This window comes from Trichomycterus rosablanca, chromosome 1 (genome assembly GCF_030014385.1).
Source record: "Trichomycterus rosablanca isolate fTriRos1 chromosome 1, fTriRos1.hap1, whole genome shotgun sequence".
Classification (NCBI taxonomy): domain Eukaryota; kingdom Metazoa; phylum Chordata; class Actinopteri; order Siluriformes; family Trichomycteridae; genus Trichomycterus; species Trichomycterus rosablanca.
The window spans coordinates 58,125,279-58,152,572 of NC_085988.1; the positions used below are offsets into that span (position 1 = coordinate 58,125,279).

Consider the following 27,294-nt stretch of genomic DNA (forward strand, 5'->3'; position numbering starts at 1 on the left):
TTATAGGTGAAAAAGAATCTTTTAATTATTCACAGCAGAAGCCTTGAAATCCCAGGACTGCCATAGCATACATGTCCCTTTTACCTGCATGTAAACGTTCGACCTTAACTATATGCATTAAAACAGCAGCCCCCAAACTTTTTTGCACCATGGACCAGTTTTATATAAGATATAATTTCACGGGCCAGTTTTATATAAGATATAATTTCACGGACTGGCAGGGGCGGGGGGATTTTAAAAAGAATAACTATAGAATGGAAAATCAGTGTAAATCCTGAGCTATTTTCGCTGCAACAAGATGTTGCTCCCACCTAGGGGTGATTGGGGACAATAACACCCGAGTATTGGAAATTTAATTGCTCTTCTAGCGATCTGTAATTATTTATTCTTTCTGTGCGGCCCGGTAATAAATGACCCACAGACCGGTACCGGTCCACAGCCCGGTGGTTGGGAACCACTGCATTAAAGTATACTAAAACACGGCTTGACCAGGTAGGGATGTTTTCATTTATTTGGGATCTTATCTTTGCACAATAAACATATTAAGCAGAACAGGATCCCATAAACACTTCTGGAAATGGGATTAAAGGCATAATCAGGGTGTTCAGATTAAAGTGGGCTGCAGTGAACAGTACTTAAACACAAGTAATTTTATTTGGTTTTACATTGTTACTATGAAATTTTATTATTATCCAGTCTATCTAGTGGTCTTTAAAAATAAAGAGGAAGAAATCTGCTGGACCAAAATCTCACACTTATAATTGGGCACTTAAATGCACTAAAGATGTTTGTTGTTTGACAAACACATGTATGATCATTCAGTACACATAAGACATTAATAACTGTGGTGTAGTGATTGTGTGAATTTTGCACCTCACTGTTGGTCACTAAGTTTTCCAGATGCTTGAGCAGCGACATTGCAACCTCACAAGGCCAATATCCATCGTCATCAAATGCATACAAATGCATAACTTCTACAAACTTTCTTGGTCCTCATGGCTTTGATTCTAGAACTAGTGTACAGTTAACACATGCACTGACTACAATATACAAAGGTTATGGATCACACAGACAAACATGTAGAGGAAAAGACTGTAGTAATATATTATTATCTGTCCGTTTTAGTGTACATGCTGAGAGGTCACTCAGGAGGCCAAGCACACAAGGCCAATAAAGTTTGCTGAAAACCGGCCTAAGGTCTAGACTGATTAATTGTGCATTAAGTTGTTAAAGCACCCATATCACATATATGTGTGAATACATGATAATATAGATGCTTCTGTCCATCATTATCTATGATCATTTCTCATTTCTATAATCTGATTCTTGTCCAAGATGAAAACTGAACCTGAACTGGACATTCCTCCTCCTCAATCATCTAGGGGTTTAAAGAGAAGGATTTAGTTTTTCCATCAGTACCAGGGAAGTTACTGAATGGATCAGGCTTTTCAAAATAAAACTTGTCTAATAACAGACAGATCTAAGAACAGGCATCAAGGCCAAAACTGTGGAAGAGAACAAGATATATATACACTGCAGAGGGTAAAATCTGGTACACTTTACACACCTAAGAGCATGACAAGGCTAGGTGACATGTAAAATCTGAGCAGCTCCAAGTAGTCCCAAAATATTCAGTGCTATATTGTAAATCCATACAATAACTGAATACAGGACACAATCCTTAAGAGACACATGGTGCGAGGATGCAGCTTGCACATTGAGTATACGTCAAACTGTGGCACAACAATCTTTCACTTCTTGTGGAATGATTTACCAGTGGTGCAGTTTAATGTTTACATTTTTTGGCTGCATGACTCAGTTGTTTTTTATTTTTTCCTCTCCTTTTTTTCAGTAGAGCCTCAATTCTTGCATTTCTTTCCACGTCAAACAATTTAACTTATATACTATCACTGGATTTTATGTCCCTTTACTCCTTCCTACGATCACATTTCATTTTTATTTCAAACCTATTCTATCACAAGTAAAAGGAAACTTTAGCATTACCATTTGATTGTAATCATACCATTGCACATAGTCCATACTCCTTTTACTCTTTTCTCTAAAACTTAGAGAACTGTCCTCTCCAGAAGATAAGATCTTCTTTATATAACTGGGAGAAGTCCAGACAACAGGAATGCAGGATATGGTGATTAGCCTTTGACCTCCTCCATCTCTGAGCATTCTGCATCCATGTCGGAGTCGAAGAGAGAGTGTCCAGTGTGGTCACTGTCCAGCGAGTGTGTGGTGGTGGAACGTGAGAGACTGCTGGGCTCCTCACTACGTGAAAACAAGCCAAGGTCAAGCATCTGAGACGGGGAGTTGGGCTCCTCGCTTAAACCGTCATAGTCGAAGTCATCGACGTCAACAAACCACTCGGGCCAAAATTTCCTCCGGATACGCTCGCAGTACATGGCTAGATTCATGAACTCACCTGCACAAATTGCGTAATGTGATTAGCAAACTGCATTAGAATCAGCAATGAATGTTTCATTTCACTTCATATTGTTCAGTTTAATGTCAGCTTACCACATGTTGTACTATACACTGATCAGCCATAACATTAAAACCACCTCCTTGTTTCTACACTCACTGTCCATTTTATCAGCTCCACTTACCATATAGAAGAACTTTGTAGTTCTACAATTACTGACTGTAGTCCATCTGTTTGTCTACATACCTTTTTAACTTGCTTTCACCCTGTTCTTCAATGGTCAGGACCCCCACAGGACCACCAAAGTGTAGGTATTATTTGGGTGGTGGATCATTCTCAGCACTGCAGTGACACTGACATGGTGGTGGTGTGTTAGTGTGTGTTATGTTGGTATGAGTGGATCAGACACAGCAACGCTGCTGGAGTTTTAAAATACTGTGTCCACTCACTGTCCACTCTATTAGACACTCCTACCTAGTTGGTCCACCTTGTAGATGTAAAATCAGAGACGATCGCTCATCTATTGCTGCTGTTTAAGTTGGTCATCTTCTAGACCTTCTTAGTCCAGCAGTGACAGTGAGGTGTTTAAAAACTCCAGCAGCGCTGCTGTGTCTGATCTATTCATACCAGCACAACACACACTAACACACCACCACCATGTCAGAGTCACTGCAGTGCTGAGAATCATCCACCACTTAAATAATACCTACTCTGTGGTGGTCCTGGGAGAGTCCTGACCATTGAAGAACAGCATGACTACAGTCAGTAATTGTAGAATTACAATTCTATATGGTAAGTGGAGCTGATAACATGGACAGTGAGTGTAGAAACAAGAAGGTGGTTTTAATTTTATGGCTGATCGGTGTATATATATACACTACTACTAGAGCAATACATAAAAAAGTTGTACAAGTCTTAAACAAGTCAGTATTTAATATTCTGGTTGCCTTGAGGAAGCTTTTTCTTCATGCCTTATTCCCAGGTGAGTGACAGTGGCAAGAAAAAAATGCTTAGATGGAACTAACAAGAAAAAAAACCTTCAGAAAATTTATTTTGAGCCCGACCTCCTCTGGCTGGCACTGAAATTCCAGAATCCATGTGCGACAGCTGAGAAAAAAAAGGGGCAGGATTTTTTTTTATTACTTCGTTTTATGCTATTTCTCTCCTTTTTCCCCCCGACTTTTAGCGCGTCCAATTGCCCGATTGCATCACGCTTCCTCTCCACTAATGCCAATCCCTGCTCTGATTTGAGGAGAACGAAGCTACCCACGCCCCCTCTGACACGTGGGCAGCAGCCATATGCATTTTTTGTCAGTGCTAATGCGAATGAGCGCTAATGCAGATCAGCCCTGTGTACGGAGAGACACACCCTGATCAACACACTCCTTCCCCATCCCTGTGCAGGCGCTATCAATCAGTTATGAGGAGACTTTATTGATGAGAATGGGCAGAGGACTCAAAGTCTAAATTTGTTGCTGCTACATGAACAATAACACTAAGCATAGTTTTTGTGCTGATGTTAATGCCAGAGGAGGTTTGGGACTGCAGTTATTGAGTCAGCAGAGCGTTGACAACTTTTATGCACTATGCACCTCAGCATTCGACAATCCTGCTCTGTAGCTTTACATAGTATTTGGAGTTGCTCTGGTTCCTTATTGCTTCTACTTTTCAATAATACTACTCACAGCGGATGATAGAATATCTAGGAGGGACGAAATTTCACAAAATGACTTGCTGCACTGGTGGCATCCTAGTACCATGCTCAATTTCAATGGACTCTTTAGAACAATCCATTCTTTCACAAATGTTTGTAAAGGCAGACTGCATGGCTGGATACTTAATTTTATAATCCTTATGGCAACAGGACTGAATGAAACAACTAAATTCATATTCATAACAACTAATAATTTATATTTTGTCAAATAACCACCAACTCATTGAAATGTCATACAAAAGTCAAACAATGACATCATATGACCTACAAAAAGAACGGCGAATGGTAGCTGGAGCAAAGTGTATGCAAGTATGGTTCAAAACAGGCAAATAGGGGCAGAGCTGAAGTCATGCGAAGCTGGAAAAATACTCTTTATCAATAAGAAACAAACTAAGGTTTGCCAGTCTTAGTTTTACAAAAGACCTTAAGATTTGGACTGTAGAGGACTTCGGTAAGGTCATCATCTTTGATGTGTCCAATTTTCAGCATGGCTCAACATCTGGTTGTCTAATGATTAGATGAAGACCTGGAGAGGCCTACAAGCCACAGTGTCTGCCACATACTGCAAAATTTGGTGAAGAAACCAAATGATTTGAGGTGCTTCAGGCAGGATTTGTCTTTGTGAAGGACATATGAATTAGGAAATGTACAAGGTTATCCTGGAAGAAAACTTGGTTCCTTCTGCTCTGACAATGTCCCAACTCGGGACACACAGCCAGCTCAATGCAGGTGTGAATGAAGAAACCTCAAATCAAAACCCTGTAACAGCCAGCCCTATCTTCAGACCTGAACCCATTTGAAAACCTCTTGAATGTGATCAAGAGAAAGACGGATGATCACAAGCCATTTAAAAAAATTGTTTTACTTCATTTGAGCAAACTTATTAAAATTTTGTCCATATTGTGAATGTACGGCTATTAATCATGAAGACTAACTACTGTTAATACTGCAGAGCAGCGGTTCCCAACCTTTTTTGCACCACGGACCGGTTTCATATAAGATATCATTTCACAGACCCGTGGGTGCAAGAGAATTTAATGTAGAATAACTATAGAATATAAAATCAGTGTGAATCCTAAGCTTTTTACGCTGCATGAGACACTGCTCCCACCTAGTGGTGATGAGACAATAACACCCGAAGAGTTTTGAATTTTTTATTTATTTATATATTTTGTTTTACGAATTTTCTTCCCTTTTTCTCCCGACTTTTTTAGCCCGTTTGCATCATGCTTCCTCTCCACTAATGCCGACCCCCGCTCTGATTTGACGAGAATGAAGCAAACCCACGCCCCCCGACATGTGGGCAGCAGCCGTATGCATTTTGTCACCCACACTAGGCAAGTGCATATATGCAAATCAGCCTTGTGTACGGAGAGACACACCCTGATCTGGCCCCCTTCCCCGCCTCTGTGCAGGTGCCACCAATCAGCCAGCAGAGGTCGTAGTTCATCAGTTACAAGGAGTCCCTATCCGGCTTAATACCCCACCCCTATACGAACAACAGGACAATCGTTGTTCATGTGGCCGCTCAGCCCAGCCGGATGACAGAGCTGAGATTCGATGTATTCGAAATCCCAGCTCTGGTGCACTAGTGTGTGTTTTTACCGCTGCGTGGTTGAGTTTTGGAAATTTAATTGCTCTTGTAGCGATCTCCAATTATTTATTATTTCTGTGCGGTCCGGTAATAAATGACCCACGAACTGGTACCGGTCCATGGCTCTGTGGTTGGGGACCAACGCTGCAAAGAATAATCACTGATAGCACTTGGTCCTCACTACAGCTGAGATTGGGGGTTCGAATCTCAGCTGCGGTTTGGTCTACACAGCCATAATTGAGTATTTGGGGACGGGGGTGTTGGGGGGCTGTCATACAGTCAAGCCATTGGGATGTGCACTTGTCAGTGCATTTTCAAAGTCCAAACAAAAGTACGTACGATTGTGCCATGAAGGGCATAAACACTGTGCCAAATTAGGTAAGTGGACCAAAATGATCCACTGTGGCAAACACTAATTAAAGGAGTAGATGCAAGAAAAAGCCTTAAAATCGAAGAACAAAGAAAGTTAGACTAAAAGCTAACCTCCTCCGCAGTGTTTTAGCACACATTTTATTATTATGGCTGTGGCATTTAAAAACTTGGGAAAATCTATTTTGCCAGGCAGTTAGATGGTACTCATTGGTTGACATGTGGGGCAAATATTACAGCTATAAGCCCAAACGCGTTTTCTTCTTCTCACATCAGGGTGTATTTAGCCAGCCACTGATCAACAGTAAAATCTGCAATTTAAGTATGTTGTTGGGCCAAGCATTTGATTAACGACTAATGTTTCAAGAAAAATCATTATGCTCACCCTTAATGAGCTGCTCTGGTCGTGTGCCGGGTAATGTCCACATGGCCTGGGCTAGATGGCCAAAAACTGCAGCATCAACCGTGGAAACCTTGGGGCCCATGATGTACTTCTTATCCCCTGTGACAGAAAACGGAACAATAAACAAATATACATAGTCACGATTTCCATAAAATCCGGGTGCTTTGATTTCCATCTTCATTATGATCCACGCAAAGTGTAAATGGCTCCCCCAGGTGGCCAATTGTCTGCTAACTAAACGAGGGGAAGTCACTTTAATACTGTGCATTAAAATATTACATACTAATTGTAAATTATTTTTGCTCGTTTGCTTTATTACATAAAAATTGGGAAATTATTCTGTGTTGCTCCCTTCAGAGAAACATGTCCATTTTTAAGGGCAGGACATTTTAGAAACTGAACAAAAACCTTCAACGCTACACAAAAGCTAATTATCAAAAAGCTGTATGTGAACTCAGCCCCATCAATCTGGATTAACTGAAAATGCTAGTTGATTTGTTGTTCTACAATTACTGTTCTTCAATGGTCAGGACTCTCACAGAGCAGGTATTATTTAGATGGTGGGTCATTCTCAGCACTGCAGTGACACTGACATGGTGGTGGTGTGTTAGTGTGTGTTGCGCCGGTATGAGTGGATAAGACACAGCAGCACTGCTGGAGTTTTTAAACACCTCACTGTCACTGCTGAACTCAGAATAGTCCACCAACCAAAAATATCCAGCCAACAGCGCCCTGTGGGCAGCGTCATGTGACCACTGATGAAAGTCTAGAAGATGACCCAGCTAGGTGAACCAGCTAGGTAGGAGTGTCTAATAGAGTGGGCAGTTAGTGGACCCGGTATTTAAAAATTCCAGCAGCGCTGCTGTGTCTGATCCACTCATACCAGCACAACACACACTAACATACCACCACCATGTCAGTGCACTGCAGTGCTGAGAATCATCCACCACCTAAATAATACATGCTCTGTGGTGGTCCTGACCATTGAAGAAAGCAGGCTAAAAAGGTATGTAGAGAAACAAAAACAGTCAGTAATTGTAGAACTACAAAGTGCTTCTATATGGTAAGTGGAGCTGATAAAATGGACAGTGAGTGTGGAAACAAGGAGGTGGTTTTAATGTTATAGCTGATCAGTGTGTATATTATGTATATTGCATGCAGCCCAAATTGTCCCTAACCACATTCCTTTTATATATAAAAGAATAGTGTGCTGGTGAAAGTAGTGCCCATCAGTCAAAAAACATTTGTGAGGAGTCAACACCAATGTTGACAAGCAGGTCTAGCTCAAAACTGATGCTCCAATTCATACCAAAGGTGTTTTAATTGGGTTGAGGTCAAGGGTCTGTACAGACCAAGCAATAAAACATTTAAGGACCCCTGCCAAACTGTTGCCACATGAATGGAAGCATGTGATTTGTTTAACAAAATGATTTTATGCAGCTGTTAGCAGTAGGTGTCAATGGTTAGGAGGGATCTCCACATTCTAAAAATTAACACCTATATGACACCTTTCTTGCTTATAATAAAACATTAGTGGATACAATCATTAAATATGTATTTGAAAGTCATTTCAGTGCTGTGACGTGTGTGTATGGAGACTTGCATGAAAAGATGCAAAAGTGTTTGCTAGAGCCTGTCACTCCATAAAAACAAGCAGATGACAGAACAGACCTTATAATTTGATGACATGATGTGATAACATCATCACTGCACAGAATACTGAATTAACATTACATTTAAACATATTAAATGTGAATTTAAACATATTTAAATCAAGTCAAAGATGTCACTGATTTAACATGTTTACTAAAGAGTAGGTTTTACACAGAAATTATGCTTCTAATTAGAGTTGAAATGGGATAATATTCAGCCCCCCCACAGGCAATAAGGATTCAGAACTCTGCAGAGCTAGATTTTGCTTAAACAAAATATTTATCAGTTGAATGATATAACATATAAACAAAGAAAATGAATGATGTAGTATTTTAGAGTGGCAGGATATTTTGTTCATACTGTCATGTTAAAATTTTTCAGTTATTCAACCCCTTCATCATATTGCAGGTCTTAAACCCCACTGCTAGTCTGTATGAATTGCTGGGAACTGGGTCACAACATGATGAAACCACTGGGAACTCCATAACGGTGATGTGCTGTATAAACACCACCCTGAGATGTGTTCAAGGTGTGTTGCAACCATGGTGAAAACTAAGGATCTGTCACAAAAGCTGAGAGCCAGTTTAATTCAACAAAAGGGCAATGGTATAAGATTTCCAAAACCTTAAACGTTTCTAAAGACACCACTGGGAGCACTGTCTGGAAGATACAACTTATAACGGAGAAGCAAACCTGCCTGGCTGTGTGAGGAAGCCAATAAAGAACAATAAAGAAAAACCCTTGTGTTAGTGCAAAAACCCCACAGGATGACCTGATGAAGGCTGGGACGAATGTGTCCAAATGCTAAAATAAGATAATCATTTAACAACGAAGGAATCAGAATCAAAGGAATCAAAGAGTCCACAAGTGGTATTAGAAGTTTGTAAGCACTTATTAGAGATTATTAAGGCAAAAGGATATTTCACCAAGTACTGAGGCTGGGGGTTAAAAATAATTGCACATGGACATTTGTCAAAAGAAATATATGTTTTTCATTTAAACTTACAATTCTGTAAGCATATGTTACCAAAATTGCCTGTTTATATGAATAAATATTAATATTAATAATAATATAATACTATTATATTATTAAATATTAATAATACGCATCTAAATATTCACCATCTTGCATTCTTTTTCCTAATTTTTCCCCTTTTTGAATTTTTCCCCACCTCACCCTTAACACACAAATTACAGTGCCACACATATAAGGTTATTAATCACTGACCGAGTAGCGTGGCCAAAGTTCGCATGTCCTTCTCCATTAGAGCATAAATTTCTTCTTTGGAGAATCGCCCAATGCCATGGCCATACATCTCTCTCTTCACAATGCCACAGTTTATGCGACTCAAAATCCACTTAAGCACGTCGCTCAGAGGCCCACTCACAGCCAGCATGTTTTTAGTCTCCTCCAGGTTATCAACCCACTGACAATAGGCAATAGTCCTGCAAAACAAACACAAGGAAACACACATGCACAGTGTTATTGGAAAGCAAACACTAACTTCAAAACATAGCGTATTCATAGTCTTGGTCTATATGCTTACTTGCTTTAAACATACACCGATCAGGCATAACATAACAATATTGTGTTGGTCCCCCTTTTTGCTGCCAAAACAGCCCTGACCTGTCAAGGCATGGAGTCCACTAGATCTGGCACCAAGATGTTAGCAGCAGATCCTTGTAGTTGTGAGGTGGGGCCTCCATGGATCAGACTTGTTTGTCCAGCAGATCCCACAGATGCTCGACTGGATTGAGATCTAGGGAATTTGGAGGCCAAGTCAACACCTCAAACTTGTTGTCATGCTCCTCAAACCATTCCCGAACCACTGTTGCTTTGTGGCAGGGTGCATTATCCTGCTGAAAGAGGCCACAGCCATCAGGGAATACCGTTTCCATGAAAGGGAGTACATGCTCTGCAATAATGCTTAGGCAGGTGTCAAAGTAACATCCACATGGAGGGCAGGAACCAAGGTTTCACAGCAGAACATTGCCCAAAGCATCACACTGCCTCCGCCGGCTTGCCTTCTTCCCATAGTGCATCCTGGTGCCATGTGTTCCCCAGGTAAGCGACACACACGCACCCGGCCATCCACGTGATGTAAAAGAAAACATGATTCATCAGACCAGGCCACCTTCTTCCATTGCTCCGTAGACCAGTTCTGATGCTCACATGCCCATTGTTGGCGCTTTCGTCGGTGGTCGGTGTATACATACACTGCCATTCCAAAAACTTCTTTTAAGACATTCAAAGGTGGACTTGCTTGTGTGTTTCTGGTTACTGCCTGCTGTATAACCCAGCTGTTACAAACTGACAGGCAGACACTGCCCTTTAGGATTTTCAGTTATGGCAAGTCGTTCACATCTTGCAGAAAACAAAGCAGCTCCAGGATACCTTTCTCTGACAAAAATCAAGGCACCTCAACTAGTCCTTATGAGCAGGCTGGGGACCTTTTTACCCTGGGTCCCAATGGGAAACTTTTCATAAATTAATCACTTAAAAAGTTTTACATAATATATATAAATTATGTTTTTTTTAACATATTTCTAAATACATGTTAAATCACATCAAACTGCACAATGAAGCGTGCAATTATTAAAATAATTATTACTTGTAGCCCCACCTAGCAAATAAGTGCATATACTGTCCTCCTAAGGCAGCGCTTAATTTGCTACCTGTGCAAATCCTATTAAATAAATGTTTATTTACTGTTTCATTCAGTACTGTTTTTTATCAGACTTTAAGCAAACAGAATTGTACTAAAATAAGTAAAAGAAGACCAGAAACCCTTACCAGTAAAAGTGCTCCTCCACCATCTTGGTGATGGCACGTGACACAGCTTGCTCCTCAGGACTTAAGGTGCTGTTCAGGTTCATACCCAGTTTCTCCTCCAGAAAGTCAATGATAAACTCGGTGCCGCTCACCTGCTCATGATTGTACTCGATCCATGGCATCTTCCCCTGCGGAGACAGCTTCCCATCAAAAAAGTTCTGTTGAAAGCGATGAGGAGAAAAACAAGATGATGAGAAGAGAAGTGAGATACTGAAGGTGTCAATATAAATCTTAAAAAACATGCAACGTGGCCTAGTTTTATTGAATGATACACTTTTTTTTTCTCTCTCTAAATTATTCTGTATCACAAAAGCATGAATGAATGAATAAATAACAAGCACCTGATAAGGCAGGTCTACCATGCGCAGATAGGTCTCCATCTTCAGGCAAAAAGGAGACAAGCTGGGAACTCCGTTTTTGGGTCTGGTGAATTGGTGAAGGATAATGGTGTCTTTGGAATCCAATTCCTGCTCTTTTCTGTGCAACAACAGGAACACATTGTTAAAGATCACCATTTTAAGTGTTAGTCCTCATATATTGTTGGGTTTGGTTTTTCAAAACACCTGATTAATACATACAAACCAAAGACGGGGACTGTGACTCCAGAGTGACTCATGACTCGCAAACAACGAGTCCCTAGGGTCAGCAGTTTGAAGTTCACTTCATTTGAACATTTTCGTTACCTTTGGATTGGAATCTCACTTAAAATGGTGGAATACACTACGTAGTGCACTTCACTGGAACAACTGGGGTGAATGGAACGCTCCTACAGAATTGGCGCTAATGGTTGAAAGACTGAACCAATCAGACCTTCTGATTTTAATTTTTAGTAAGAAATGCTTTTATTTGCATTTATTCAGTTTGTGTCACATAGATGATCGTCAATGAAACGCTTGATTGGCTTTCTACTTCACACCCGGGAAAAGTTTGGAGGTTTTTACTTATAAACACAGAATTATATTCCTAATGGGACAACACACAGTTATAAATTTAATAGCATCTGGAAAAACATAAGCTAAGGTAAGCAGTGGTTATGATTTTTTTTGCTGTGTTTTGGATTTTGGCCGCTGTGCCGTGATTTATTGCACGAAAACAAAACATATCAGTTTAAGCTTTTAACTGGTACCTTCTTGTTACGGAAATTACATTCATTTGCACAATGACTAGGAAAGTAAAGGCACTAAGTAAAACGGCAAAATACACTCACTAATCTGTTGTTGTTTTTTATCTGAACTTACATATTATTTGTTTATTTCTACGCTACATTTCCATTATATGTTTTGTGTATATTATATTGACTCGTGACGTAATTCGAACTGTAGTCTAAAGACTTGTGACCTGACTCGGACTCTAGCCTAAAGACTCGTGACTTAATTCGAACTCTAGTCTAAAGACCTGTGACTTGACTCGGACTCTAGCCTAAAGACTCGTGACTTAATTCGAACTCTAGTCTAAAGACTTGTGACTTGACTCGGACTCTAGCCTAAAGACTCGTGACTTAATTCGAACTCTAGTCTAAAGACTTGTGACCTGACTCGGACTCTAGCCTAAAAACTAGTGACTTAATTCGAACTCTAGTCTAAAGACTTGTGACCTGACTCGGACTCTAGCCTAAAGACTCGTGACTTAATTCGAACTCTAGTCTAAAGACTTGTGACTTAATTCGAACTCTAGTCTAAAGACTCGTGACTTAATTCGAACTCTAGTCTAAAGACTTGTGACCTGACTCGGACTCTAGCCTAAAGACTTGTGACTTAATTCGAACTCTAGTCTAAAGACCTGTGACTTGACTCGGACTCTAGCCTAAAGACTCGTGACTTAATTCGAACTCTAGTCTAAAGACTTGTGACTTGACTCGGACTCTAGCCTAAAGACTCGTGACTTAATTCGAACTCTAGTCTAAAGACTTGTGACCTGACTCGGACTCTAGCCTAAAAACTAGTGACTTAATTCGAACTCTAGTCTAAAGACTTGTGACCTGACTCGGACTCTAGCCTAAAGAGACTTAAAATCAGCTTAAAATGCAAGTGACCTGGATTTTAGCAACTAGATCTAGTCTTTTGTAACATTACATTCTCCCTTTCCATAGTCTTAAAATAAAAAAACCCATAATAATAATTCATTTTTGTTTGTATCCGAATGTACATTTCTAATTTTATTCAGCAGACAAACCTAAAGTAACTGCAATACATTAGAGGATTTTTTTTTTTTAATATACAATGATGAGCCAAAACATTAGGACCACCCCCTTAAATGTAACGGAATGCCTATTTCGTATAAACTGTACATGTCACGGTCAGGCATAAAGACCTGAGTGTCCAGTGGCCAGACGACTGGGTTGAAGTAACTTTGAAACAGCACGGGATATGTGTTCACAGGCAGTCATGGTGAGCACCCACCATCAGTGGTCTGAGGAGAGGCAAGCCAACAACCGCCAGTAGGTTGTTAGGTGGCCAAGACTCATTGATGACAAAGAAAATGAAGGCTATGGCGTCTTGTAAACACAGACTGATAGGCTACTCTTGCTCAAATTGCTGATGATTGTGTCACTGCACAGCACCTGTCAAAGTGCCCATGTCCCAAATGCCTGTCCACGGTTGAAAGCCCCTACAATGGGCACCCAGGCATCAGAACTGAACATCAAAGCAAAAGGTCCCTCTTTTCTCCAAAATCATCTGCATGCCAGGGCACATGTGCATTGTTTACCCACAGAGGAGGCCCTGTTGGACAATCCACCTTGGAATGTACAGAAGTTGAAGGACGTGCTGGTAATGTCCTGGCACTGGATAACACAGAACGTCTTAAGTGACATGGACTATATGTCTCAGTCGGTCAGAGAACATTAGGTAAGTGGTCCTAATGTTTTGGCTCATCAGTGTAGGTCCTCCACGATGTCATCAGTCTTAAACATGTCCACCTAAAAATCATTGTGACTGAAATTAATTTTCAAAACATTTCTGGCATTAAGTCTGATAATTAAACATTTATAAGAAAATCAATAAAGATATTTGTAGCAAAAAAGGTCTCAGCTATTTTGTTTTTCACCTGATGCAGTCATTTTGTATTTCATACCTCAAATAAGATACATTTGGGTGGTATGAAAAATGCAAATTAAAAATACAGTGTTTCTTACATTTACTTTGACTTATTTTGTTGCAGACAGTTTGAACCCAACATATTTAAAGTTCTGTCTGGTCAACTTCTTTTCATTTGTTTATATACCTCCACTCCTGCATTTCAGGACTGTAACACATAAAAAATAGTTGGGACAGTAGAGCATTTACCACCTGCAATGTTGTAATTTTTGTCATTTTGTCCCATTCTTCTCGCATACACACCTTAGGGTGTGCAACAGTATGAAATTGTTGTCACATTTTATCATTTTATTTAAATAACCTTTGTCAAGGGCACTGACACATCCCCATACCATGACAGACCCTGACTTTTGGACTTGTTGCTGCTAATGTTTGGTTCAGAGAACACGGCATCTGTTTCATTCAAAGATGCCATGTGTAATGGTCCATCCCAGATGCTTCAGAACCCAGAGAATTCTCATAGACAAGGTTAACTGGACATGATTAAAATAAGCCTTGTTTTTGCACAGTACAGTTTTAAGTGGCATTTGTGAATGTAACTCAATACTCCATTTTGCTTGACAAAGGTTTGCCAATGTAATCCCTTGCCATGTTGTTATATCAGCTATCGATGAGTGATGCAGTGTCATGTGAGGGATTGGAGATCACGTGTTTAGCTTAAGCTTGAGCATAAGTTCCTTTAGTCGTTTAATGATATTACACACTGCAGAGAGAGAAATATGTAAATCCCTTCTTTTCTTGAGGAACACTGTTTTTTTTTTGTTTTTTTTTAATTATCTATTTTTCCCACTTTTTCCCCCAACTTTTATCCCCATTCTAATCGTGTCCAATTACCCTGATTGTGTCCTCCATACTGATTCGACACTTTTGCCGCTGACTGAGGACGCCACTCAACTGACTTGCTCCCCCTCCGGCACGCAATCAGTACAGCCTGCATTTTTCACCTGCACGAGCCGAGTTCATACACCGAGAGACACTGTGCACGGAGGGTCACACCCCCCTCAATGTTATTCCTCAGCCCTGTGCAGGCGCCGTCAGTCAACCAGCAGGGGTCGCAGTTGTACCAGTTATGAGGACCTATGCTCTGACTCTACCTCTAAGCCCCTGAACAACGGCAAATCGTTGTTCATACTGCCGCCCAACCCAGTCGGAAAGGTAGAGCTGAGTTTTGATACGATGTATCTAGAAACCCAACTCTGGTGCGCTAGCGTACTTTACCGCTGTGCCACCTGAGCGGTGACGAACACTGTTTTTAAACATTTTTTGCTTGTGCAAATTGTAGTCCTCAAACATTCAGCCCTTCATGGATGCTGCTTTTGTACCAAATCATAATTACAATCACCTGTTGACATCACCTGTTTCAAATACATTTACCTCATTATCAGCCTTAAATAGCCTCATCCCAACTTATCTTGGAATGTGTTGCAGGCCTAAAATGGAATTAATGTTTACTAACAAATGAAATGAAGTTGACCAAATTAAACATGAAACAAAAAAAAAAAGACAACAAAAAAGTTGGGACAGAGGCATTATATGACTGGAAAGTTTGTGGAGTAATAAAAACCCTGTTTTAAACTCTTCACAGATTAAGATGCTATTAAGATTGAGTACAAAAGCAGCACTAGCTTTTATGAGCAGTGCTTAAGCAAACATTCCACCAGGTTTAAAACATTTCCTTAGGCAAGTTTTAGGTAATTTAGGGGTTTTAGAGAATCCTAAGAAATCTCAGTGTGTAAAAGACGAGGCAGAAAAACAATATTGAATGCCTTTGACCTTTAATTCCTCCGACAGCACTGCATTCAAAAACCAGCTTGCTTCTATAGTGAATTTAACCACATAGGTTTGGAAATACCAAAGCAATTCACCTGTCATGCCATGAGGGTGCGTTAGTGCCAAGGACACAAGTTACTTCTGTAACCTAGCGGTTAAGGTACTGCACTAGTAATCCAAAGGTTGCTGGTTCAAGCCTTACTACTGCCAGGTTGCCACTGCTGGGCCCTTGAGCAAGACCATTAACTCTCAATAATAGACAGTATACTGTCATTGTACTTTGAATAAAAGCGTCCGCTAAATGCTAAAAATGTAAAATGAAAATGTAAATAGCCACTTTTAACATATTTAACCCAAATTTACAGTTGCCATTGTGTTGAGAAAAAAGAGAAATCTTTGTTAAATGTATATTAACTTATAGATTTTCTGAGTAGCTGGTTTGGTCATTTTTTAATTATTGCTGCAAACGTAATAATATTACACACTTAAAATCATCTAGGCCTGTTCTTCAGTGGAAAGGATAGTACTGAAAATAATCTGACCTTTAGTACAAAATAATTGACACGGTCTGTTTCACAAATGTACTTACTTGCTTATCAGTAGTACCAGTAGTACTTATACATTCTGAAAATTATTTTTCAATGATTCAATTGTATGTATACTGGTTTCCTTTCATCCTCCCAAACACATGAGGAATGCGGTGATGCCCTGTCCTGGGTGTAACCCCACCATGCAACCAGTGTTTCCTGGTGGTGCTGGACCCACCTCAATTGTTGCCAGGATGAAGTAGTCAGTGACAATGAATGTTGGTTAGTTTGTTTTTTTAAACGTTTGCACACGTGTGATATTCATGGCAGGAATAGTGTTGAATATATATACACTGACCAGGCATGCTGACCCCTGTCCATGCTGACCCCTGTCCACTGCCGAAAGCGCCAACAATTGGCACATGAGCATTGGAACTGGACCACAGAGCAATAGAAGGAGGTGGCCTGGTCTGATGAAACACATTTTCTTTTACATCACGTGGATGGCCGGGTGCGTGTGCGTCGCTTACCTGGGGAACACATGGCGCCAGGATGCACTATGGGAAAAAGGCAAGCCGGCAGAGGCAGTGTGATGCTTTGGGCAATGTTCTGCTGGGAAACCTTGGTTCCTGCCCTCCATGTGGATGTTATTTTGACACCTAAGCATTGTTGCAGACCATGTACTCCCTTTCATGGAAACGGTATTCCCTGATGGCTGTGGCCTCTTTCAGCAGGATAATGCGCCCTGCCACAAAGCAACAGTGGTTCAGGAATGGTTTGAGGAGCACAACAACAAGTTTGAGGTGTTGACTTTGCCTCCAAATTCCCAGATCTCAATCCAATCGAGCATCTGTGGGATGTGCTGGATAAACAAGTCTGATCCATGGAGGCCCCACCTCACAACTTACAGGAGTTAAAGGATCTGCTGCTAACATCTTGGTGCCAGATACCACAGCACACCTTCAGGGGTCTAGTGGAGTCCATGACTCGATGGGTCAGGGCTGTTTTGGCAGCAAAAGTAGAACCAACAATATTAGAAAGATGATCATAATGTTATGCCTGATCGGTGTAAATGATAATATTACTCAAATGTAAACTAGACTGGAGATTTAAGATAGATTTGCGTGTATATATATATATACGTATATATATAAATATATATATATATATATACATATATATACAGGGGTTGGACAAAATAACTGAAACACCTGTCATTTTAGTGTGGTAGGTTTCATGGCTAAATTGGACCAGTCTGGTGGCCAATCTTCATTAATTGCACATTGCACCAGTAAGAGCAGAGTGTGAAGGTTCAATTAGCAGGGTAAGAGCACAGTTTTGCTCAAAATATTGCAATGCACACAACATTATGGGTGACATACCAGAGTTCAAAAGAGGACAAATTGTTGGTGCACGTCTTGCTGGCGCATCTGTGACCAAGACAGCAAGTCTTTGTGATGTATCAAGAGCCACGGTATCCAGGGTAATGTCAGCATACCACCAAGAAGGACAAACCACATCCAACAGGATTAACCGTGGACGCAAGAGGAAGCTGTCTGAAAGGGATGTTCGGGTGCTAACCCGGATTGTATCCAAAAAACATAAAACCACGGCTGCCAAAATCACAGCAGAATTAAATGTGCACCTCAACTCTCCTGTTTCCACCAGAACTGTCCGTCGGGAGCTCCACAGGGTCAATATACATGGCCGGGCTGCTATAGCCAAACCTTTGGTCACTCGTGCCAATGCCAAACGTCGGTTTCAATGGTGCAAGGAGCGCAAATCTTGGGCTGTGGACAATGTGAAACATGTATTGTTCTCTGATGAGTCCACCTTTACTGTTTTCCCCACATCCGGGAGAGTTACGGTGTGGAGAAGCCCCAAAGAAGCGTACCACCCAGACTGTTGCATGCCCAGAGTGAAGCATGGGGGTGGATCAGTGATGGTTTGGGCTGCCATATCATGGCATTCCCTTGGCCCAATACTTGTGCTAGATGGGCACGTCACTGCCAAGGACTACCGAACCATTCTGGAGGACCATGTGCATCCAATGGCGGTGCCGTGTATCAGGATGACAATGCACCAATACACACAGCAAGACTGGTGAAAGATTGGTTTGATGAACATGAAAGTGAAGTTGAACATCTCCCATGGCCTGCACAGTCACCAGATCTAAATATTATTGAGCCACTTTGGGGTGTTTTGGAGAAGCGAGTCAGGAAACGTTTTCCTCCTCCAGCATCACGTAGTGACCTGGCCACTATCCTGCAAGAAGAATGGCTTAAAATCCCTCTGACCACTGTGCAGGACTTGTATATGTCATTTCCAAGACGAATTGACGCTGTATTGGCCGCAAAAGGAGGCCCTACACCATACTAATAAATTATTGTGGTCTAAAACCAGGTGTTTCAGTTATTTTGTCCAACCCCTGTATATACTGTATATACAGGTTCTTCTCAAAAAATTAGCATATTGCGATAAAGTTCATTATTTTCCATAATGTAATGATAAAAATTAAACTTTCATATATTTTAGATTCATTGCACACCAACTGAAATATTTCAGGTCTTTTATTGTTTTAATACTGATGATTTTGGCATACAGCTCATGAAAACCCAAAATTCCTATCTCAAAAAATTAGCATATTTCATCCGACCAATAAAAGAAAAGTGTTTTTAATACAAAAAAAGTCAACCTTCAAATAATTATGTTCAGTTATGCACTCAATACTTGGTCGGGAATCCTTTTGCAGAAATGACTGCTTCAATGCGGCGTGGCATGGAGGCAATCAGCCTGTGGCACTGCTGAGGTGTTATGGAGGCCCAGGATGCTTCGATAGCGGCCTTAAGCTCATCCAGAGTGTTGGGTCTTGTGTCTCTCAACTTTCTCTTCACAATATCCCACAGATTCTCTATGGGGTTCAGGTCAGGAGAGTTGGCAGGCCAATTGAGCACAGTAATACCATGGTCAGTAAACCATTCACCAGTGGTTTTGGCACTGTGAGCAGGTGCCAGGTCGTGCTGAAAAATGAAATCTTCATCTCCATAAAGCTTTTCAGCAGATGGAAGCATGAAGTGCTCCAAAATCTCCTGATAGCTAGCTGCATTGACCCTGCCCTTGATAAAACACAGTGGACCAACACCAGCAGCTGACATGGCACCCCAGACCATCACTGACTGTGGGTACTTGACACTGGACTTCAGGCATTTTGGCATTTCCTTCTCCCCAGTCTTCCTCCAGACTCTGGCACCTTGATTTCCGAAAACAGTACTTTGGACCACTGAGCAACAGTCCAGTGCTGCTTCTCTGTAGCCCAGGTCAGGCGCTTCTGCCGCTGTTTCTGGTTCAAAAGTGGCTTGACCTGGGGAATGCGGCACCTGTAGCCCATTTCCCGCACACGCCTGTGCACGGTGGCTCTGGATGTTTCTACTCCAGACTCAGTCCACTGCTTCCGCAGGTCCCCCAAGGTCTGGAATCGGCCCTTCTCCACAATCTTCCTCAGGGTCCGGTCACCTCTTCTCGTTGTGCAGCGTTTTCTGCCACACTTTTTCCTTCCCACAGACTTCCCACTGAGGTGCCTTGATACAGCACTCTGGGAACAGCCTATTCGTTCAGAAATTTCTTTCTGTGTCTTACCCTCTTGCTTGAGGGTGTCAATGATGGCCTTCTGGACAGCAGTCAGGTCGGCAGTCTTACCCATGATTGCAGTTTTGAGTAATGAACCAGGCTGGGAGTTTTTAAAAGCCTCAGGAATCTTTTGCAGGTGTTTAGAGTTAATTCGTTGATTCAGATGATTAGGTTAATAGCTCGTTTAGAGAACCTTTTCATGATATGCTAATTTTTTGAGATAGGAATTTTGGGTTTTCATGAGCTGTATGCCAAAATCATCAGTATTAAAACAATAAAAGACCTGAAATATCAGTTGGTGTGAAATGAATCTAAAATATATGAAAGTTAAATTTTTACCATTACATTATGGAAAATAATGAACTTTATCACAATATGCTAATTTTTTCAGAAGGACCTGTATATACAGGGTGGGCCATTTATATGGATACACCTAAATAAAATGGGAATGGTTGGTGATATTAACTTCCTGTTTGTGGCACATTAGTATATGGGAGGGGGGAAACTTTTCAAGATGGGTGGTGACCATGGCGGCCATTTTGAAGTCGGCCATTTTGGATCCAACTTTAGTTTTTTCAATGGGAAGAGGGTCATGTGACACATCAAACTTATTGAGAATTTCACAAGAAAAACAATGGTGTGCTTGGTTTTAACGTAACTTTATTCTTTCATGAGTTATTTACAAGCTTCTCTTTGTTTACAGCCAGACATGTCGCAGAGGTTAACACGTGAGGAGCGGATAGAAATTGTGTTGATGTCTGGTGAACGCAGTACCCGGGTCATTGCAGCAGATTTCAATGCAAGACACCCTACGAGACCACCCATCTCCCATGCTACAGTTAGCAAACTGCTTGGCAAGTTTCGTGAAACTGGTTCAGTGTTCGATTTGCCAAAATGTGGACGCATTAAAACCGTCACTAATGAAGAAACATCAGTGGCTGTCCTAGCTTCATTCAGCAAGAGCCCACAGCGTAGCACTCGCCGCATGTCACTGGAGAGTGGCATCAGTCGAACATCCCTTCGGCGGATATTAGCTACTCACAAATGGCACCCTTACAAACTCCAGCTGCTGCAGCATCTCAACGAGGATGACCCAGATCGGCGCACTGAATTTGCAGAATGGGCAAAACAAAAATTGGAACAGGACCCTCAGTTTACACAGAACATTTTGTTCAGTGATGAGGCAAACTTTTATGTGAATGGTGAAGTTAACAAACAAAACCACCGCTATTGGTCTGACACTAACCCACATTGGATAGATCCCTCCAAGACTGTTGGAACACAAAAATTGATGGTATGGTGTGGTATATGGGGTACAAAGATAGTGGGGCCATTCTTCATCAATGGAAACCTCAAGGCCACTGGATATTTGAAATTGCTACATGATGATGTGTTTCCCTCTTTATGCACTGAAGCTGGCACGTTCCCTGAGTTTTTCCAGCAAGATGGTGCACCACCACATTATGGGTGTCAGGTCCGAGCATTCCTAGATGAACAGTTTCCTGGAAAGTGGATTGGTCGTCGTGGGCCAGTTGAATGGCCCCCAAGGTCTCCCGATCTGACCCCCTTAGACTTTTATCTTTGGGGTCATCTGAAGGCAATTGTCTATGCTGTGAAGATACGAGATGTGCAGCACCTGAAACTACGGATACTGGAAGCCTGTGCTAGCATTTCTTCTGCGGTGTTGCTATCAGTGTGTGAAGAGTGGGAGAAGAGGGTTGCATTGACAATCCAACACAATGGGCAGCACTTTGAACACATTTTATAAGTGGTCAGAAACTTGTAAATAACTCATGAAAGAATAAAGTTACGTTAAAACCAATTTCTTGTGAAATTCTCAATTCACATGACCCTATTCCCATTAAAAAAACTAAAGTTGGATCCAAAATGGCCGACTTCAAAATGGCCGCCATGGTCACCACCCATCTTGAAAAGTTTTCCCCCTCCCATATACTAATGTGCCACAAACAGGAAGTTAATATCACCAACCAGATAGATAGATAGATAGATAGATAGATAGATAGATAGATAGATAGATAGATAGAGGTTGGACAAAATAACTGAAACACCTGTCATTTTAGTGTGGGAGGTTTCATGGCTAAATTGGACCAGTCTGGTGGCCAATCTTCATTAATTGCACATTGCACCAGTAAGAGCAGAGTGTGAAGGTTCAATTAGCAGGGTAAGAGCACAGTTTTGCTCAAAATATTGCAATGCACACAACATTATGGGTGACATACCAGAGTTCAAAAGAGGACAAATTGTTGGTGCACATCTTGCTGGCGCATCTGTGACCAAGACAGCAAGTCTTTGTGATGTATCAAGAGCCACGGTATCCAGGGTAATGTCAGCATACCACCAAGAAGGACAAACCACATCCAACAGGATTAACCGTGGACGCAAGAGGAAGCTGTCTGAAAGGGATGTTCGGGTGCTAACCCGGATTGTATCCAAAAAACATAAAACCACGGCTGCCCAAATCACGGCAGAATTAAATGTGCACCTCAACTCTCCTGTTTCCACCAGAACTGTCCGTCGGGAGCTCCACAGGGTCAATATACACGGCCGGGCTGCTATAGCCAAACCTTTGGTCACTCGTGCCAATGCCAAACGTCGGTTTCAATGGTGCAAGGAGCGCAAATCTTGGGCTGTGGACAATGTGAAACATGTATTGTTCTCTGATGAGTCCACCTTTACTGTTTTCCCCACATCCGGGGGAGTTACGGTGTGGAGAAGCCCCAAAGAAGCGTACCACCCAGACTGTTGCATGCCCAGAGTGAAGCATGGGGGTGGATCAGTGATGGTTTGGGCTGCCATATCATGGCATTCCCTTGGCCCAATACTTGTGCTAGATGGGCGCGTCACTGCCAAGGACTACCGAACCATTCTGGAGGACCATGTGCATCCAATGGCGGTGCCGTGTATCAGGATGACAATGCACCAATACACACAGCAAGACTGGTGAAAGATTGGTTTGATGAACATGAAAGTGAAGTTGAACATCTCCCATGGCCTGCACAGTCACCAGATCTAAATATTATTGAGCCACTTTGGGGTGTTTTGGAGAAGCGAGTCAGGAAACGTTTTCCTCCACCAGCATCACGTAGTGACCTGGCCACTATCCTGCAAGAAGAATGGCTTAAAATCCCTCTGACCACTGTGCAGGACTTGTATATGTCATTTCCAAGACGAATTGACGCTGTATTGGCCGCAAAAGGAGGCCCTACACCATACTAATAAATTATTGTGGTCTAAAACCAGGTGTTTCAGTTATTTTGTCCAACCCCTGTAGATTTACACACATACAGTAGATCAACCATAGGATTAAAACCACCTCCTTGTTTCTACACTCACTGTCCATTTTATCAGCTCCACTTACCAAATAGAAGCACTTTGTAGTTCTACAATTACTGACTAGTGTGTTTCTCTGCATGCTTTGTTAGCCCCCGTTCATGCTGTTCTTCAATGGTCAAGACTCAGTGGTGGATCAACACTGCAGTGACACTTACATGGTGGTGGTGTGTTAGTGTGTGTTGTGCTGGTATGAGTGGATAGGACACACCAATGCTGATGGAGTTTTTAAACACCTCACTGTCACTGCTGGATTGAGAATAGTCCACCAACCAAAAATATATCCAGCCAACAGCACCTCAAGGGCAGCGTCCTGTGACCCCCCATAAAGATCTCAAAGATGACCAACTCAAACAGCAGCAATAGATGAGCGATCGTCTCTGACTTTACATCTACAAGGTGGACCAACTAGGTAGGAGTGTCTAATAGAGTGGACAGTGAGTGGACACGTTATTTAAAAACTCCAGCAGCACTGCTGTCTTATCCACTTATACCAGCACAACATACACTAACACACCACCACCATGTCATTGTCACTTCAGTGCTGAGAATGACCCACCACCTAATTAATACCTGCTCTGTGGGGGTCCTGACCATTGAAGAACAGCATGAAAGCAGGCTAAAACGGTATGTAGAGAAACAGATGAACTAGAGTCAGTAATTGTAGAACTACAAAGTGCTTCTAAGCTGATAAAATGGACAGTGAGTGTAGAAACAAGAGGTGGTTTTAATGTTATGGCTGATCAGTGTATCTACAGTATAAAGGAGAATAAGCTGCTTGACGAAAACTGGTCGCTGTCCATACTTGACTGGTGCTGAATCGTGAACGTGAGTGTAACTAATAGAACTCGTTACTTTACCAAGCTGCTTAATGACACATTGTGAGTATTTGTGAGCTATTTGTGAGTACATCTTACATCTTAGGCATTTAGCAGACGCTTTTATCCAAAGCGACTTACATTAAAGTTACAGTATACAGTCTGAGCAATTGAGGGTTAAGGGCCTTGTTCAAGGGCCCGACAGCAGCAACCTGGCAGTGGTGGGGCTTGAACCAGCGACCTTCTGTTTACTAGTCCAGTGCCTTAACCACTAGGCTACAGCTTGAGTAAAAGATGAAGTCAGCAGGCTTTCTTGATACCGCATCCAAAAAATAAGTCATTGCCAGGAGTAAATAAACTGCAAAGCAGTAAACTGTGGGTATGCTGCATTAAATGAACAATTTGCATTTATAGCAAAACAGGCAATGCAAAGTAAAGCAAGGTTCATCATATATTTAGAAAGCATAATAACTGTAAGGCTAAAAGGTTAGCAAAAGGTCATTCATACACAAGAGGAGACATTTACAGGGAATCCAGTGGAGCAAGCTACACCATTTTAGGGGAAACCAGATACAGTGAAAGTACAGTAAAAAACCCGTGCACCTGCCATTAGTCTATTTAATTATTCTTCACTCCATCATGCAGCATCTCTAACATCTGGGATGGAAGGTTATCGACCGTCCTACTCTAGGTTATTATTTCTCCACAACACAAGGACAGATCCTCCCACAACAGTGACGTACCAGCAGCGTTCCTCTTCCTCACGAGCGCCTAATCAAGCGTCTGCTCGTGCATCTCCCACACAATTACATAAGATTGTGTACGATTAAATTAGCATATACTTAAAACTCAATAAATACATCAAAGCATTAAAAGTAAAAGGACATTTAAGCGCATGGGTGTAAACCAGCATCTCACGTACCTGACGACGAGCAGCTCGTGCAGTAAATAGGCAGCGGCGGCGAGCAGCGCGCCCCCGGTGATATACAGTGTCTTTCGCCACCATGAGTCCGAGCCCAGTGCCGCCATGATGCCGCCGTAGTCCTGCAGCGGGTACGCGATGACGTAGCCATAAAACGAGAGCTGCTGTTCGTCCGAGCTACACAAGCCGAACGGGAAGAAGCTCTTATTGCGGCCGAGGTCGAGCAGGAACGAGCGGCTCCAGGCCAAGCCTACGCGCCAGTACATTCTCGCGCACCTCTTTCCGCCCGTCGGCCCCGTTCTGCTTCACCACTTGGCCCGTCATGGGTGCTGCCCGGTGAAGTCGGTCGTCTTTTTCTTGCGGAAAGGATTAAAAAGGGTCATGTCGTCCCGTTAGTCGTCCCCACCACCAGCTCAGCGTCCTTCCCGTGGCCGCTCGCCGCCGCTCCTACTGGAAGCGAGGCGTGAGACGTCATCACGCAGGACGCAGCAGTAACGGACGTTATGATTCAATCAACTGAGTCAATTCGCTTGTCACGACTCACTGTTCATTTCTGTTAAAGGAATAGTCTTACCAAATCTGTGGTTTATTTACGAGTGCTACCAGTAATAATTTCAACACGTCCCTGTTCTAGAAAAAAAGAACAAAAAAAAACTGTCTACTGACTCCTTTTAAGGTGGTGTAGAACAATCGTATATGGGGCATTCACATCTGAATAAATGAGTCCACCTCCTTGTTTCTACACTCACTGTCCATTTGATCAGCTCCACTATAGAAGCACTTTGTAGTTCTACAATTACTGACTGTAGTCCATCTGTTTCTCTGCATGCTTTGTTAGCCCCCTTTCATGCTGTTCTTCAATGGTCAGGACTCTCCCAGGACCACTAAAGAGTAGGCATTATTTGGGTGGTGGGTCATTCTCAGCACTGCAGTGACACTGACATGGTGGTGGTGTGTTAGTGTGTGTTGTGCTGGACTGAGTGGATCAGACCACCAACCAAAAAATATCCAGCCAACAGCACCCCGTGGGGCAGCGTCCTGTGACCACTGATGAAGGTCTAGAAGATGACCAACCCAAACAGCAGCAATAGATGAGCGATCGTCTCTGACTTTACATCTACAAGGTGGACCGGGCGGCACGGTGGCTAAGTGGGTAGCACTGTCGCATCACAGCAAGAAGTCCTGGGTTCGATCCCCAGGTGGGGCGGCCCGGGTCCTTTCTGTGTGGAGTTTGCATGTTCTCCCCGTGTCTGCGTGGGTTTACTGCGGGTGCTCCGGTTTCCTCCCACAGTGCAAAGACATGCAAGTGAGGTGAATTGTAGATACTAAACTGTCCATGACTGTGTTCGATATAACCTTGTGTGAACTGATGAATCTTGTGTAATGAGTGACTACCGTTCCTGTCATGAATGTGACCAAAGTGTAAAACATGACGATAAAATCCTAGGTAGGAGTGTCTAATAGAGTGGACAGCGAGTGGACACGGTATTTAAAAACTCCAGCAGCGCTGCTGTGTCTGATCCACTCTGCACAACACACACTAACACACCACCACCATGTCATTGTCACTGCAGTGCTTGCAGTGTGTGAAAAGAGTGTGCAGATCAGTTAGCTGGGATTTTTACAAAGATCTTCAATGCTTCACTTTCCCAGTCCTTCATCCCACCATGTCTGAAAGCGGCCACAATCATACCACTGCCGAAAAAGACCAGCATCAGCAGCCTCAATGACTACCGACCAGTCGCTCTGACACCGATTGTCATGAAGTGCTTCGAAAAACTGGTGAAACGTCACATCATGTCCTGCCTCCCACCCACCCTCGACCCATTTCAGTTCGCATACAGAGCTAACCGATCTACAGAGGATGCCATAGTATAAGCGCTCCACACCCCCATCTCTCACCTGGAACTGCAGGGACGCTATGCCAGGCTGCTCTTTGTCGACTTTAGTTCGGCTTTTAATACCATACTCCTGGAAAAACTAACTTTTAAGTTAATGGACATTGGACTTTCAACCAACATCTGCTGCTGGATTAGAGACTTCCTCTCAGACCGTACACAGAGAGTTAGAGTCGGCTCACATCTCTCCACAGCCCTCAGACTCAACACTGGGTCTCCACAGGGCCGTGTGCTGAGTCCACTACTCTATACCCTGTACACGTACGACTGTGTCAGTAGCCATCCAGAC

The 27,294-nt window shown here is 42.3% G+C and overlaps 1 protein-coding gene across 1 annotated transcript; it reads right to left on the minus strand.

Annotated features, from left to right (window-relative positions):
* faxca (failed axon connections homolog, metaxin like GST domain containing a) lies at positions 1-25,543 on the minus strand. Its single transcript, XM_062994685.1, has 6 exons — positions 25,108-25,543; positions 11,339-11,474; positions 10,959-11,155; positions 9,393-9,610; positions 6,494-6,610; positions 1-2,431 (listed from the first exon to the last, which is right to left on the minus strand). Exons 1-6 carry the CDS (start codon positions 25,371-25,373, stop codon positions 2,151-2,153), a joined length of 1,215 nt encoding a protein of 404 aa, XP_062850755.1. The 5' UTR covers positions 25,374-25,543; the 3' UTR covers positions 1-2,150.
* Positions 25,544-27,294: the final 1,751 nt, after the last annotated feature.